This window comes from Psammomys obesus, unplaced genomic scaffold, assembly GCF_907164565.1.
Source record: "Psammomys obesus unplaced genomic scaffold, mPsaObe1.curated_primary_1811, whole genome shotgun sequence".
In the NCBI taxonomy this organism is placed as follows: domain Eukaryota; kingdom Metazoa; phylum Chordata; class Mammalia; order Rodentia; family Muridae; genus Psammomys; species Psammomys obesus.
The window spans coordinates 2,674,153-2,687,539 of record NW_026590571.1 but is presented as its reverse complement, the minus strand read 5'-3'; the positions used below and the strand labels follow the sequence as shown (position 1 = coordinate 2,687,539).

Genomic DNA, 13,387 nt, shown 5'->3' with positions numbered 1-13,387 from the left:
AAAGAAAGAAAGAAAGAAAGAAAGAAAGAAAGAAAGAAAGAAAGAAAAAAAGAAAGGGGACCAGCAGAGGGAATGAAAGGGGGATGAAGAGCTCTAGAGAGGGAAATAGATCATAGGTGCTATAAAGTGAGAAATGGGAAAAGGGGGTGTCTTTAATTGTGGAGGAGGGCAATACAGACAAAGAGGTAGAGGTGAATGATGAATAACACTAAATATGTTTGAAAGAGCCATAGGGGATTATTATCTTATGTTTACCTAAAGTTACATGTGATATACATATGTTACATGTATACACACATATACACACATGTATATATACACACATATTTAAATGAATATATACCATTAGGGGTGATAAGGCTTCTTGGAAGGGCCATAGCCTATCTAAAAAAAAAATTCAGTTCTAGACATAAAAAGCCTCCTTGCAGGTCATTGGTCAGAGAAGGTTAAGAGATTCCCCAAACATAAATATAGGCTCATTGCCATTGTCCTTGGTTGTCTCCCAGAATTTGAAGATAGGTTCCCACTGCTGAAGACACCATACACATTGGACACAGGACTTGGAGGAATCGAGCCAGAACTGACCTGGAAGCCTCCTCCTTGAGGACTAGCTCTTAGAGTACCACAAGGTGCTTCGCAAGCTTCCTGGGGCAGTGGGGGCAATTAGTAGTCTTACCCATTCGTGCTGACTGTGAAATACAATGAGCAGCACAAAGAGATGTCCCTAAAGGTGCAAAAGTGACACTTCTATTTTGGGGGTAATCAACAACTTAAGACCCAATCAACAGGAGAAAACTCTTGCCTGGCACTGTAAATCTAGTCAACTCACTCAGGGCAAGGAAGGTCATGGAACCTAGTTACCCTTATACCCTTATACCCACAGATAAGTATAGCTCTCATCCATCAACAAAGAAGCTTTTCCCCCTCTCCCCAGCAGATGGAGACCATTATAAAAATCCATAACTGGTCAAAATGCGAAGAACAGCTAACTGACCATGGTTATGCCCATTCTCATTTGCTACACATACAACACAACCTCTGTATCTAAGGCTTGGAGAACATCATAGAAGAGAGGTTAGAAAGGTTGTAAGAATAGGAGGATCAGAGCATCGTCTGAGAGACTATGTAAGACAAGGTAGCTATACTCATACAATCTCAACAGTATAGTTGCCTATGCAAGCCCTGGACCATGACATCAATGGACATGGATGAGGAAAATCTCAAAAGGTCCCTCCTTGTAAATGAAGTCATAATTGCTATAGGCAGTTAATAACTGCTGAAATAGGGAGAATCAGTCTTGTTCAAGGTCATCCTAATTGGTTACCCAGTACCAGTGGCCCGGCCTAAAAACATATACATTCAAGCAACACCAAATAGACTCAGCAGGTTGTATTTATATATGTATGTATACATGTAACAATAATAATTAAAGTAAAAAGGAAAACAGTAGAGATAATACATGAAAGCCGAAGGAGGGCTTGGAGGTAGAGGAAGGAAAACAGTTGGAAGCAGAGCAGGATATGGTAATAGGGGAATGAAAACCATCAAAGCATATTTCATATATATATGAAATGTTATAATGAAACCCACTATTTTGTACAATTTGCTAATTAAAAAAGACAGAGTTTTCAAGTTTGGATGGGGGTTTCAAAGACTCTCACTGTGATGAACAAATGAGGATCTGGGAGGGGGACTTGTTGGCAGCTCATTATCAGGAAGAGAAAATGTTCAAACTCACAGGGGTTTCTGAGGCACCCCAAGCCCAGAAAACCTTTCAAGTCTGGAAGTGTCTCCTAAACTATTTCTTCCAAGAGAAGAGCATTTAAGAATTGCTAGGGGTCCTAGAAAATTCCTCTAGAACCTAGAAGGAAAATTTAATGGGGAATCCCTGGGTCTTTTTTTTTTTTTTTTTTTTTTTTTTTTTTTTTTTTTTTTTTTTTTTCCTGAGGATTGAAAGCGCTTCACCACTTAGTTACTTTACTCTCTCACATACGGGGTCAGTTCTGCCCCAGGAAGAGGGGCACTTCAGTTAGCTTCTGTCTCTGGCAGAGATCTTCAGAACTGTAGTAAAAGCAGTTGGGGCTGGGGTCTCTAAGCTGGGGGCAGGGCGGTGCTAGGAGGGGTGGGGCAGACAGGTGACACGTGTCCCTGCTAAGAGCCAGCGGGAGGGAGGTGGGGGCGGGAGATAGGGACAGAAAGAGGAGAGAAAAGGGCACACCTCGTGGGAGACAGGAGTCTGCCCTGTGGGAGGAAAATCTACTTCCCACGCCAAATGCCCATTTCATGTGCTGTGGGGTGGGTCTTTCTGTATCTTTCTGTGTTTCTCCCTCCCTCTATTTATCTCTCCTTGCCTTCTTTTCTCTCTGAGAGGCTGTCTTCATTTCTCCTCCCCTGATCTTCATCTCTCTTTCTCTCTCCTACCTTTTTTTCTCAGGCTTGTATTCAACTCTCCATTTTCTTCTTTGCCGGTCATCCCTCTCTGTTCCTGTTTGTCTCTCAGGCCAGTTGCTCTGCCTTTTCATCTGTTGGTCTCTGTGGGGCTCCTCTCCCCTTCCTCTAACTCTCCTCACCTTCTAGTCCCTTGCCCCACTCTTGACCTTCCTATTTTATTTCTTTCTCAGCAGGATGGAAATGCAGGATCCAAAGATGAACGGAGCCCTCTCTGAGGGTGCTGCAGGGTGAGTGGGGGATCCAAGGAGACAGGTTTGTGGGAAGAGGTCAGGGTTACCTTTTCATAAGCCTCAGTTTTCCTACCCTCTCCAGCTATGGGCAGGAACGCAAGGGCTTCCGGCTCACTCGTCGCCCTGCTTCTGGGAGGAAACCTGTCCAGTTCATGGATGTAAGTGAGCCCATAGGACCTGCAGGTCTCACCTCCTCTATCTAATCTCAACTCCTTCTCCTCCCTGCCTAGCTATCTCCCTGACCCAGCTATTGGCTCCTTAGGTGCTGCCATCTCCAGATACTCTTTTTTTCCCCAAATATTATGCTCTTTAGCTGTCTCTGTTGTCTAGTTTCTCCCTTCCCACCCATTGCCCCTGCTTAATGACTGTTCTCCCTAAATATTCTCCTTTTCCCCTTTGCGCCTCCTAACCAGATTCTCTTCAGCAACCCCCTTACATTCCCAGCGCTCCCTCCAGTCTTTCTCCTAGTTCCCTTTTCTAAGCTCTCCCTCCTCCCACCAACTCTCTCTTTCAGCTTCTTCTTGCTTCCTATCACTCCTCCTGGGTGTCCACCCCCCCCCATTGCCTTAACCTTCTTGCCTTTCCCTGGCTCCAGCTCTAGTCTCTTGTCCTATTTCCCCTTCCCTATGTGCAATGGATCTTGCCCCTTGCCAACAGTCTGAGGGGAAGACATCATTCGGCATGTCAGTGTTCAACCTCAGCAACGCCATCATGGGGAGTGGCATCCTGGGGCTGGCTTATGCCATGGCCCACACTGGAATCATCTTCTTTCTGTGAGTCTATAGATGGCCTTTGGAGGGGGGGGGGCTGGTCAGTGGTGTGGAGGGATAAGTGGGAGGCCTTGGCCAAGTCTGAGCTGTGCCGCCTATTGCAGGGCCCTGCTGCTGTGTATCGCCCTCTTGTCTTCTTACTCGATTCACCTCCTGCTGACCTGTGCCAGCGTTATAGGTGAGATTCCCAGCCTTGATCCCCATTTCATCCCATCCTCTGTGGACCTCAGACTCTAGATTCCAATCCAGAGCTCAACTCAGATCGTGAGCCCCAGACAACTTCCCTGATGTCTGATTGCAACTCAGATCTGACTTGACTTTAAGCACTTTGACCTCAGATCCCAAACTCAGCATCCCAGACTACACACTTAACTCCCTGTATGCCCTATTCCATATTCAACCCCAGGTCTCAGACTTTATCTGGGCTCCTGGACCACCAATTCTCAATATCCACCTCACTGGCCACTAGACCTTCCTCACCCCAAGACTTTCACATTCTATGTCCAACTCCCACCTGTTAGACTTCAGGTCCTCTTAACCTGGAAACCAGCTCTGAAATGCTCAGGCCCCTGCTTTGCAACAATCATGGTTCCAGGATTTTCCCCCTTCATGGTCTCAGTCCATAGTCTGTCTCCAAAACCCCAACACTTCACTTTCAGCCTTTAACTTCTCCCCAGTCTCAGATACTCCTGGACTCACAAATTCTACCGTAAACTGCGTAGCCCTCAAAGCAGCCTCTATCAGTCACAGCTGAACTACAACTCTCCCATGTACCCTAGCTTTGCTAAATTCACAGGCTATTCATTTCTGCCTCCCCCTTCTCAGGCATCCGCGGTTATGAGCAGCTGGGACAGAGAGCATTTGGACCTGCCGGGAAAGTAGTTGTGGCCATCATCATCTGTCTGCACAATGTTGGGGGTGAGGACTTGGGGAGGGTCAAGTAGGGGGAAGAGGGTAGAGTGATGCAGGCTTTTCCAAAGGTGGGTTTGGAGATGGGCTACCGTGCTTATATCTGCTCTATTTGCACCAGCTATGTCCAGTTACCTGTTCATCATCAAATCTGAACTCCCCCTGGTTATTGGCACCTTCCTGCACTTGGACCCTGAGGAGTGAGTACACACTACTGACCTTGACTCTGCTTGCAAGTTCTAGCAATCATCTTGCCCGACTCCCAGGTGCTGTGTTTGGAGTCTGCTGCAAGCTAACGGAGACTATGATCTCTGTGTGACAGAAATCAATGGTACACACGAGCATAACCCCCCATAAGACTGTGTTAGACCACGTACTGATTTTGAGACTTCTTCAGTCTGATTCTGGCTGGAAGCTGTCTCTGTATGTCTGCTGTGTGCTGATGCTGACCACATGTGTGTGATGACAGTATAGATCCAGGAGATGTAGATCTTGCCTTAGTGACTGCTGGACTGGCCAATTCTCTTTGGTCAGGCATGTGATGGATGACAGCTGGGTTCTGTATGCTGTGAGTGATTCCAACCATATGTGTCTGACAGTTTTTCCTGTTTAGCTGATTCTGGGTCCATCAGGCTGTTGAACTCTATCTAGCTCTAAATGTGTGATTGCTGACTCTAGTGGTCTGTGTGTCATGTCAACTATGTGTGCTCTGTCAACTCCATCTCCTTGTTTGCTTTGGCGATTACTGTATGGTAGATATTTTCAGGCTGTGTGTGTGTGCTCAGGGGGTTGTGACTGTGGAATTTCTCTTAGTTGTGGTTACAACCAGGCATATGTTCAGACTGCTAGATTCCAGTTTCATATTACTGGCACAGCCTCTCAGTTTTATTAAATACACACAGTGAAATTTGAGGTGTGTTAATTTGTGCACACAGCAGTACTTTTCTTTTTTTGTATACATGTTTCTGCTTCTACACATTTGTGTTTTTTTTATTTTTTATATATGGATCAAACCCAAGGCTTCTTACATGCCAGGCAAGTGCTCAGAAACTGACCCACACATCCTCACTCCCCTCTGTGTACCTTTTTGTTGTTTTGAGATAGGGTATCTCTAGATAGCCCTGGCTGTCCTGGAACTCAGTATGTACCCCAGGCTAGCCTTCGACTCAGAGATCTGCCTCCCAAGTGTTGGAATTAAAGGCATGCACCACCACATCTGGATTTTTGTATACTTTTTTGAGAGAGGACCCTTTCCCCCAGGCTGGCCTGGAATTTGCCCTGCCTTCATAAAGGCTAGGACTATAGACTTTATGTGCACCACCTTGCCTAGTGCCTCTGTCTATTTTGACCTACAGATTTGTATGTTTAGGGGCCAGACCTTATTCTAGTCATATGGACTTTGGTGTGCATCTGTAGGTTTGTCAGTTTAACTCAGGGGTAGTTTTATGTGCCTGTCTGACAGTTTTAATTAGGATCTCTTTTTTTTAAAATCATTTAAATCAAATGATTGGTTTAATTCTGAGGTCATCCAGATTTGACTAGTTACATCCAAGTTTTTTTTTTTTTCTCTGCCTCACTGGAATTTAAACTGGGGCTTTTGTATATGCTAGGCAAGTGCTTTTACAGTGAACAAACAGTCCCATGCCATATCAATAATAACTAAGTCCCATTGTGTGTGTAACCACAATTTATTCTATTCAGTTATGTCTGTGTAATATGAAGAGAATATGTGGATGTCTGGAACATAGGAGGCACTCAATAAAGTGGGTATGTATTGTCTGTGTGTGTTTTTGTGCATGTTTGCATGAGTGTACATGTATGTAAAGGGCAGAAATTGATGTAAGGTGTCTCTTCTGTCTCTCTGTACCTTAAATTTTGAGTCAAGGTCTCTCACTGAACCCAGAGCTCACCAATAGGTTGTAACAGTGTGCCAGTAAGCAAGCCCACAGAATTTTCCTGTCTTTACCTCCACAGTGCTGGGATATTACATGAGTGCTGGGGTTCCAAACTCAGCTCTTCATGTTTGCATAACAACCACTTTATAAATAGTGTCTTCTCCTTAGCCCTAAGCTTAAAAATATTTTTTTATGTGTATGTATGTGCACCACATATATACAGTACTCTCAGAGGCCAGAAGTGAAAATCAGATTCCATGGAACTGAAACTTAGGCATTTGTGAGCCAGCTGGTGTGGATTCTTTTTGTCTACCTAGGGACTGGTTCTTGAAGGGAAACCTCCTCATTATCATGGTCAGCATGTTAATCATCTTTCCCCTGACTCTCGTGAAACACCTGGGTAAGGAAGCTTCTTGCATGGGGCATTGGGTGGCAGGGTTAGAGAATAGGCACTAGGCAGAAAAATCTCCATTTCATTTTATTTTTATTTTGGTCCTGTAGACTGAACCCAGAGCTGCACTCAGACTAGGCGAGTGCCAAACCACTGGGCTACATTGCCAGTCTGGGAAAAGAAAATCTCCACTTTTTAAGGGTTATGGAACACTGAGGGGTTGTGAGGGCTTGTTTGATTTGGGTTTTAACAGATTAGTAGGAGTTTTGTATAGAGGGGAAGCTGGTCTCGGTGGAAATGAAAACTTATGAGAAGAAGGACAGACTAAAGCTTTGGTGTTTGGTATCCTGGGTTCCTTGACTTCTGAGGCTCTGTTGTCACCTCCCGCAGGCTACTTGGGGTACACAAGCAGCCTCTCTCTGACCTGCATGTTGTTTTTCCTCATTTCGGTAAGTTAGAGAGGACATGAAATGGTGGTGGGGGTAAAGTTTTGGACACTGAGGCAAAGCCTTCACTGTGAACTTTTTCCTTTCCTTGGGACACCCAGGTCATCTATAAGAAGTTCCAGATTGGCTGTGAGGTGAGCCACAATGACACAGCAGTGGAGGGTGAACAAGCTCCCATCCAGGGATTTAATAGCAGCTGTGAGGCTAAGCTGTTCACAGTTGACTCCCAGGTAGGTAGGCAGGCAGGTAGCAGCTGGTACCACACTGGGCCCTCCTGACCTGTCCCAACATTTGATTTTGATTGGAGTATTGGGCTTCCAGGCCTGTGTCACATGCCCTATTTGGAAGGGACTGGGGAGAAGGGGATCCTCATTACTTCAGGGTTTCTAACTCCATGATCATGGAACATTCCCCAGATGTCCTACACAGTGCCTATTATGGCTTTTGCCTTTGTCTGCCACCCTGAGGTGCTGCCCATCTACACAGAGCTATGCCGGTGAGTAGAGAGGAACATGTGAGCAGATTGGAGGGGTATATTTGATGGGTCAGCTAGAGGGGACAATAGCCATAATGTCTGGCAGTCTCCATTGCAGCTTTGGTACAGTATCTTGAGGATGGCTGGTTGTGACAAGGGTGGGATTTGTAGTGTCCATGAAACCCAGGGACTCAAAGAAGTGACTATTTACTGATTGGATTGAAGTGGTCCACCTTTTTAATGTCCAGTACAAAATGTGAATGGACAGAGTTTAAAGACAGAGATCAGAGGACTAGATGGAAGAGGTGGTGGTCTGCAGAGATGAGGTTGAGGAAGCAGGGATGGTCAGATGGCTGAAGAGAGACTGATGGGCAGAGGAGAGGCAGGATCAGGATTTTCGGATGATCAGACAGAAAGAGGCAGCATAGATGGTTAGATGGAGGAAGAGTTGAAGATGGTCATATGGGTGGAGATATAAATGGACAGAGAGGGGTTAATCACTCAGGGGAGACAAAGATAGAAAGTCAGTGTGTATTAGCTGAACATTTTCAGACAAGAAGGAGGGAGACTCTAGAGAGTGTAAACTTAGCCCCGAGATAAATTCAGGGGTATGGATGACAGTGCCATGACCTATGCACTTCAGGCCTTCCCAGCGCAGGATGCAAGCTGTGGCCAACATGTCCATCGGGGCTATGTTCGTCATGTATGGACTCACAGCAACCTTTGGATACCTCACCTTCTACAGTGAGTGTGACTGGGACCAAGGTTGGGTGGAGCTGTGGCTGGGACTGAGCATGGCCTATGGCAAAGGCCTCTGAGCTTTTTTCCTGCAAGACCTTGGGCCCATCAGTTTCCAAAGGGAGAGTAGCATCGTGAGTGTAGCGCCATGCATGTGTGTCTTGATTCCTGGGTTAGTGAGCCCAGTGTTCATGCATCTCATGTCTCCTCCTCATCCCCCAGGCTCTGTGAAGGCGGAGATGCTGGAAATGTACACCCAGGAGGACCTGCTCATTCTTTGTGTGCGTCTGGCCGTGCTGCTTGCAGTAACCCTCACTGTGCCGGTTGTGCTTTTCCCTGTGAGTAGGGGCAAGGAGGGCCTGGGGAGTGCGGGGATATGGATGGATGAACAGAGGGAAGAAAGATGGATGTTTGGAAAGAAAGTGGATATAGAAGCATCATAAATGGAAGAAGCAGGGACAGACACACAAGAAAGGGCCTGGTGAACAGAGAAAAAACAGATGGTTAGACAAAGGGAGACATGGGACTGGGGAAGTAGCTCAGATTTCAGAATGCTTTCCTAACATACATGAAACCCAGAATCAGGTCCCAAGCACTGTATAAATAGTACATAGTGGTGCATTCCTGTAATCCTAGCTCTCTGGAGGTAGAAGTGGGAAGATTAGGAGTTCAAGGTCATTTAAACTACATGTTGAGTTCAAGGCCAACCTGGGATACAGGAGATTCTATCTAAAAAAAAAAAAAAATCACAAACAAAAGAGCGACATGGTGGTAGAGGCAGTCAGAAGGTGAAAGAAGCAGGGCTGGACAATAGTAAAAGGATAGATGGAGAGGTGGAGATGGACAGAAGAGAAAACAGATTTCAGTAGTGGTGGAAGCTGAGCTAGACAGTCATACAGGAGAAGGAGACATGGATTGTCAAGGTAGAGGCACAGACAGTTGGTCGGAAAGACTAGAGGCATAGGTAGTGGGATAGGAAATCAAAGATCATGGACAGGATGGAGGCAGAGACAGTATAACAGTCCCGAAGGACAGCAGGTGAATCATGACCTGTCCTGTTCTTCCGTGGCTGCAGATCCGCCGCGCTCTACAGCAGCTGCTCTTTCCCAGCAAGGCCTTCAGTTGGCCCCGGCATGTGGCCATAGCTCTGATCCTGCTAATTCTGGTCAATGTCCTTGTCATCTGTGTGCCTACCATCCGAGATATTTTTGGGTTTATTGGTCAGTATCATCAACCCCAGCTCCTTGTCCTATCTAATATGGGCCTTGGCTTCAAACTTAGGTTGATTGCTTCCCTTTCTGTCTTTCAGGGTCTACCTCAGCCCCTAGCCTCATCTTCATCCTTCCTAGTGTCTTCTACCTCCGCATTGTACCTTCTGGGGAGGCAACCTTATTTTCCTGGCCCAAGATCCAGGTGAGCATCCCAGGAAGGAGGACTGGGGAAAGAGGTAACATTCTAAAGAGGTACCACTTCTTCTGCGATGGCTAGAAATGAAAGAAGCATTATCAAGATGGGGCTGGGAGAAGAAAAAAAACATTCAGGAAGAGGGGTAGATGGTGAGGAAGAATAAAGGTGATTGTTTTAGAAAGGGCTAGAGTAGACAAAACAGAAACAACATCTAGAAAGAGAGGGAACACTGCAGAAAGGATTGGTGGGCTGAACTTGTGGTTCAGCTGCAGTGGGCTTTGCTAGCATTGGTAAATCTCTAGGTTCTGACTCCATCATTGCAAAATGGGGAGGAGGATGGTATATAGAGAAGATTCTTCAGATAGATGGAGGGAGCACTACTGGGGAGTGAGGCAGAGGCACTCTAAAAAAGTAATGGAAGAAACTAATTTCCAGAGGGTTCTGAAAAGATAGAGGAGAAGCTTACTTCAAGGAGGGGCAGGGAGAATAGAGAAGGGTCAGGAATGGATGGGCTTTCCCTGGAAAGGGTGGAGGGCTTCAAGAGAATTCTCTGGTATGCTTTGGTGAGTGTTCCTGTCCAACTCCACCTTTCTTCCTCTTGCCCACAGGCCCTGTGTTTTGGAATCCTTGGAGTCCTCTTCATGGCCATCAGTCTGGGCTTTATGTTTGCCAACTGGGCCACAGGCCAGAACCCTATGTCTGGACACTGACTTGGCCTGCCCTACCTCACCCTGTCCCCAGGCTCACACGCATGTATCTGAGGGAGACCAAGTCACTTTCCTGAGTCCCTCCTGCCTGGGACATGGAGGTGGCTGGTCTCTATTAACATTGCTGTCAGAGATGGGGTACAATAGAGGAGGCAGAGTAGTTCACTTCCCTTCTCCCTAGGTTTGTCTTACTTTACTGCCAACCCCATGAGAGGAGGAGGGGGAGGCCAGGTCCTTAGAAGGGGTTTTGCCCAACATAGTCCTCATTTCCTATATGAAGCTGTTAGGGTTACTCTTGGAGCTAAAAGGGAAGAATAAAGATGCAGAATGATAACCTTCGTCTTGGTCTTCTGTTATTTCTCAAAAACTTACTGGAAGAAACCTGCCCAAGTTCAGGCAGAGGAAAACTGAAGCTCTGAGTAGAATTGTGCTGTTATCTGTTCACTCATTTCTCTATTCCTTCAGTAACTTGGCACTCAGCCTAATCACTTAATCATTTACTTAGTCAACAGTTATTGTGAGGTTGGGAACATAACTGACTGTTCCAAGTGTCAGAGACAGAGCTATAAATCAAATAGATCTTAGTGCTTCAGTACAAGAGAAAAATGGCTTACATTTGGTATGCTTCCAACTTCTGTGTGGACGTTGAACTAAAAAGGTCCTGTAAATTTCTAAAGTATTGAAAAAGTCAAAAGAAGCATAGTATTTTCTGGACCAGTAAGGTAGCTTGGTAGGTCAAAGTACCTGCTGCTAAGCCTGACAAAGAGGGTTTGAGTTGGAAAGAGTGTACCATTTCCTGTAAGTTGTCCTCTGATCTCCACAGGAATGCCATGTGTACATGTAAATACATGAACATTTATGCACACACCTCAAATCAATCAAGCAACCAAGCAACCAACCAATCAATATTAAAAAGTGAATAGTATTTTTGTGACACTAGGAAATTGCAAGAAAGTCACATTTCATTATCCAAATGCTCTTGTCATAACATGGTTAGTATGTGTGTTTGTGGACTGCTCATGGCTGTTTGTGTAGAACTAAAGGGGTTGCTAAGGAGACCATATGGCCTTCAATGCCCACTCTATTTACTCACTGGCCTTTTCCAGAAAAAAAAAATTACCTGAATGCTGACTTAGTAGAAGGAAAGAAAAATACTTAAAAACAAAACAAAACAAAACAAAACAAAACAAAACAAAAAAAAAACAAAAACAGGGTCACATTATGTAGTTTTTGCTGGCCTGGAACTCACTGTATAGAGCAGGCTGGCTTGGAACTCACAGAGATCCGGCTGCTTCTGTCTCTGCGTCTCAAGTGTTGGGGTTAAAAGCATACACCACCATGCCTGAAGTTAAAAAAAAAAGTTTATTTTTGTTTTGTTTGTATATGAGTGCCCCATATCTGTATGTCTGCCATGCTCATGCTTGGTGCCATGTTTATGCTTGAGTTTTCTGGAATGGAGTTACAGATGGTTGTGAGTTGCCATTACTAGGAACCAAACCCAGGTCCTCTGCAAGAGTCACAAGTGCTCTTCATGCCTGAGTCACCTCTCCAGCTCCATAAAGGATCATTTTGAACACTGAAGCACATAGTATATATGTGATGTTTGGAAGTGGTGTGTGAGGACAAGGAGCCCTTACTGAGGAGGTGACAGGGAGCTGTGATCACAGACTGGCTATAAAGACTAAGCCACATGGTTGTTTTAGCAAAGAATCTCCCAAGCAGAGGGAACAGCAAGTACAAAGTCCCAAGTCACGGAATAACAGGCCAGGTCCAAGCAAGTGTAAGGAGTAAGGAGGAGCTAGAATGAATATTTTAGGGCTGATTTCACCACAGCTTTGCCAAGAATCTTGAGTTACAAAACATATTATTGGCTATCTAATACATGAAAATGGTATTGCTATTACATCTACATACAGAGGGAAGAAATTTTCAGGTGCTAGGTGATAGTTCTTTTCCCAGATAATTTATATTTTTAATAATTATTGTGCTAAGAATAAAACCAAATTCTTGACACCTGCTATATGAATACTCTATCAAAGCTACATCCTGAGCCTCCCCAGTAATCTCTAAGCATACACAAGCCACTACTGATACATAATATTTCCCCCATGTGATGGTTGGTCTTGTCATCTTGATGGGATTTGGAATCGTCTAGGGGACATACCTCTGGGTTTTTCTGTGAGAGTGTTTCCAGATATGCTTGAGGAGGAAAGACCCACCCTGAGTATGGGTCACACTCTCCACCTGAGATGAGGCCCCAGACTGAATAAAAAGAAATAAGAGAAAGCAAGTGGAACACTATCATTCATCTTCCTCTTTCTCTGCTTCCTGTGGGTACAATGTGATCAGCCCATCGCAGGCCTTTAAGCCGTGATAAATGGTGTCTCTCCCAAATAAACCCTGCCTTAAGATGACTTTGTCAGCTAATTCTTACCACGTTGTCCAAGTGTGTTTTGAGTGACCTTTTGGCCAAGCACCTGCCCTCTTGGTGTGTTCAGCTGTTGCCCACCCCCATAAAAAGATCATCCCAGCTGTGCTTATTGACAGTTAATGGAGCTCTTCCACCCCTGAGTATCCAACTGCTTCCTAGCAACTGGCAGCTCTGCACACTTCCTAGGGTACACAGAAGCCAGGGAAGACTAGAAAAAGTGGGCTACAACTATGTGGCTCAGGGGAAGCCCTCATCCCTGCTGGGTAAGGCTTTCCAAGTGAGGCTGGTTCGAGAAAGAATGCCCACAGCCCTGTAAGTAACCCCTCACCTGTGTTCAGTAAGGAAGCCCAATGAACTCATTGGTTTCCCAGAGTGAACTTTGGAGAAATCTTGTCTCAGTTTGTAGTTGGAACATTAGGAGGAGGGGTAGATAGGCATTGCTATGTCTTCCTTGGGCAGGAATTTTAGCAACAAGGATAGTCTCAAACCCCTGGCTTCAAGGGATCATCTTACATATGAATATACGTTCACACCCAC

The 13,387-nt window shown here is 45.4% G+C and overlaps 1 protein-coding gene across 3 annotated transcripts; it reads left to right on the top strand.

The window, feature by feature from the left end:
• The first annotated feature begins 2,022 nt into the window (after nt 1-2,022).
• Nucleotides 2,023-10,753, top strand: Slc38a5 (solute carrier family 38 member 5). Of its 3 annotated transcripts, none has more exons than XM_055607926.1 (16): nt 2,023-2,066; nt 2,622-2,678; nt 2,764-2,839; nt 3,339-3,454; nt 3,556-3,629; nt 4,277-4,369; nt 4,482-4,560; nt 6,573-6,655; nt 7,037-7,095; nt 7,194-7,322; nt 7,509-7,588; nt 8,211-8,311; nt 8,528-8,643; nt 9,381-9,525; nt 9,615-9,718; nt 10,321-10,753. In XM_055607926.1, exons 2-16 carry the CDS (start codon nt 2,626-2,628, stop codon nt 10,420-10,422), a joined length of 1,410 nt encoding a protein of 469 aa, XP_055463901.1. In that variant the 5' UTR covers nt 2,023-2,066; nt 2,622-2,625; the 3' UTR covers nt 10,423-10,753. The 3 variants fall into 3 exon arrangements, with proteins under 3 accessions (XP_055463901.1, XP_055463900.1, XP_055463899.1); XM_055607925.1 differs by lacking the exon at nt 2,023-2,066 and adding an exon at nt 2,210-2,295 and having other exon boundaries at nt 2,625-2,678; XM_055607924.1 differs by lacking the exon at nt 2,023-2,066 and adding an exon at nt 2,210-2,295.
• Nucleotides 10,754-13,387: the final 2,634 nt, after the last annotated feature.

Coding starts and splice junctions, on each gene's coding strand:
- Slc38a5 (XM_055607924.1), top strand. CDS start 2,273: ATGCCCATTTCATGTGCTGTGGG. Junction 2,296..2,621: donor CCCATTTCATGTGCTGTGGG/GTGGGTCTTTCT, acceptor TTTCTTTCTCAG/CAGGATGGAAATGCAGGATC. Junction 4,561..6,572: donor CTGCACTTGGACCCTGAGGA/GTGAGTACACAC, acceptor TTGTCTACCTAG/GGACTGGTTCTTGAAGGGAA.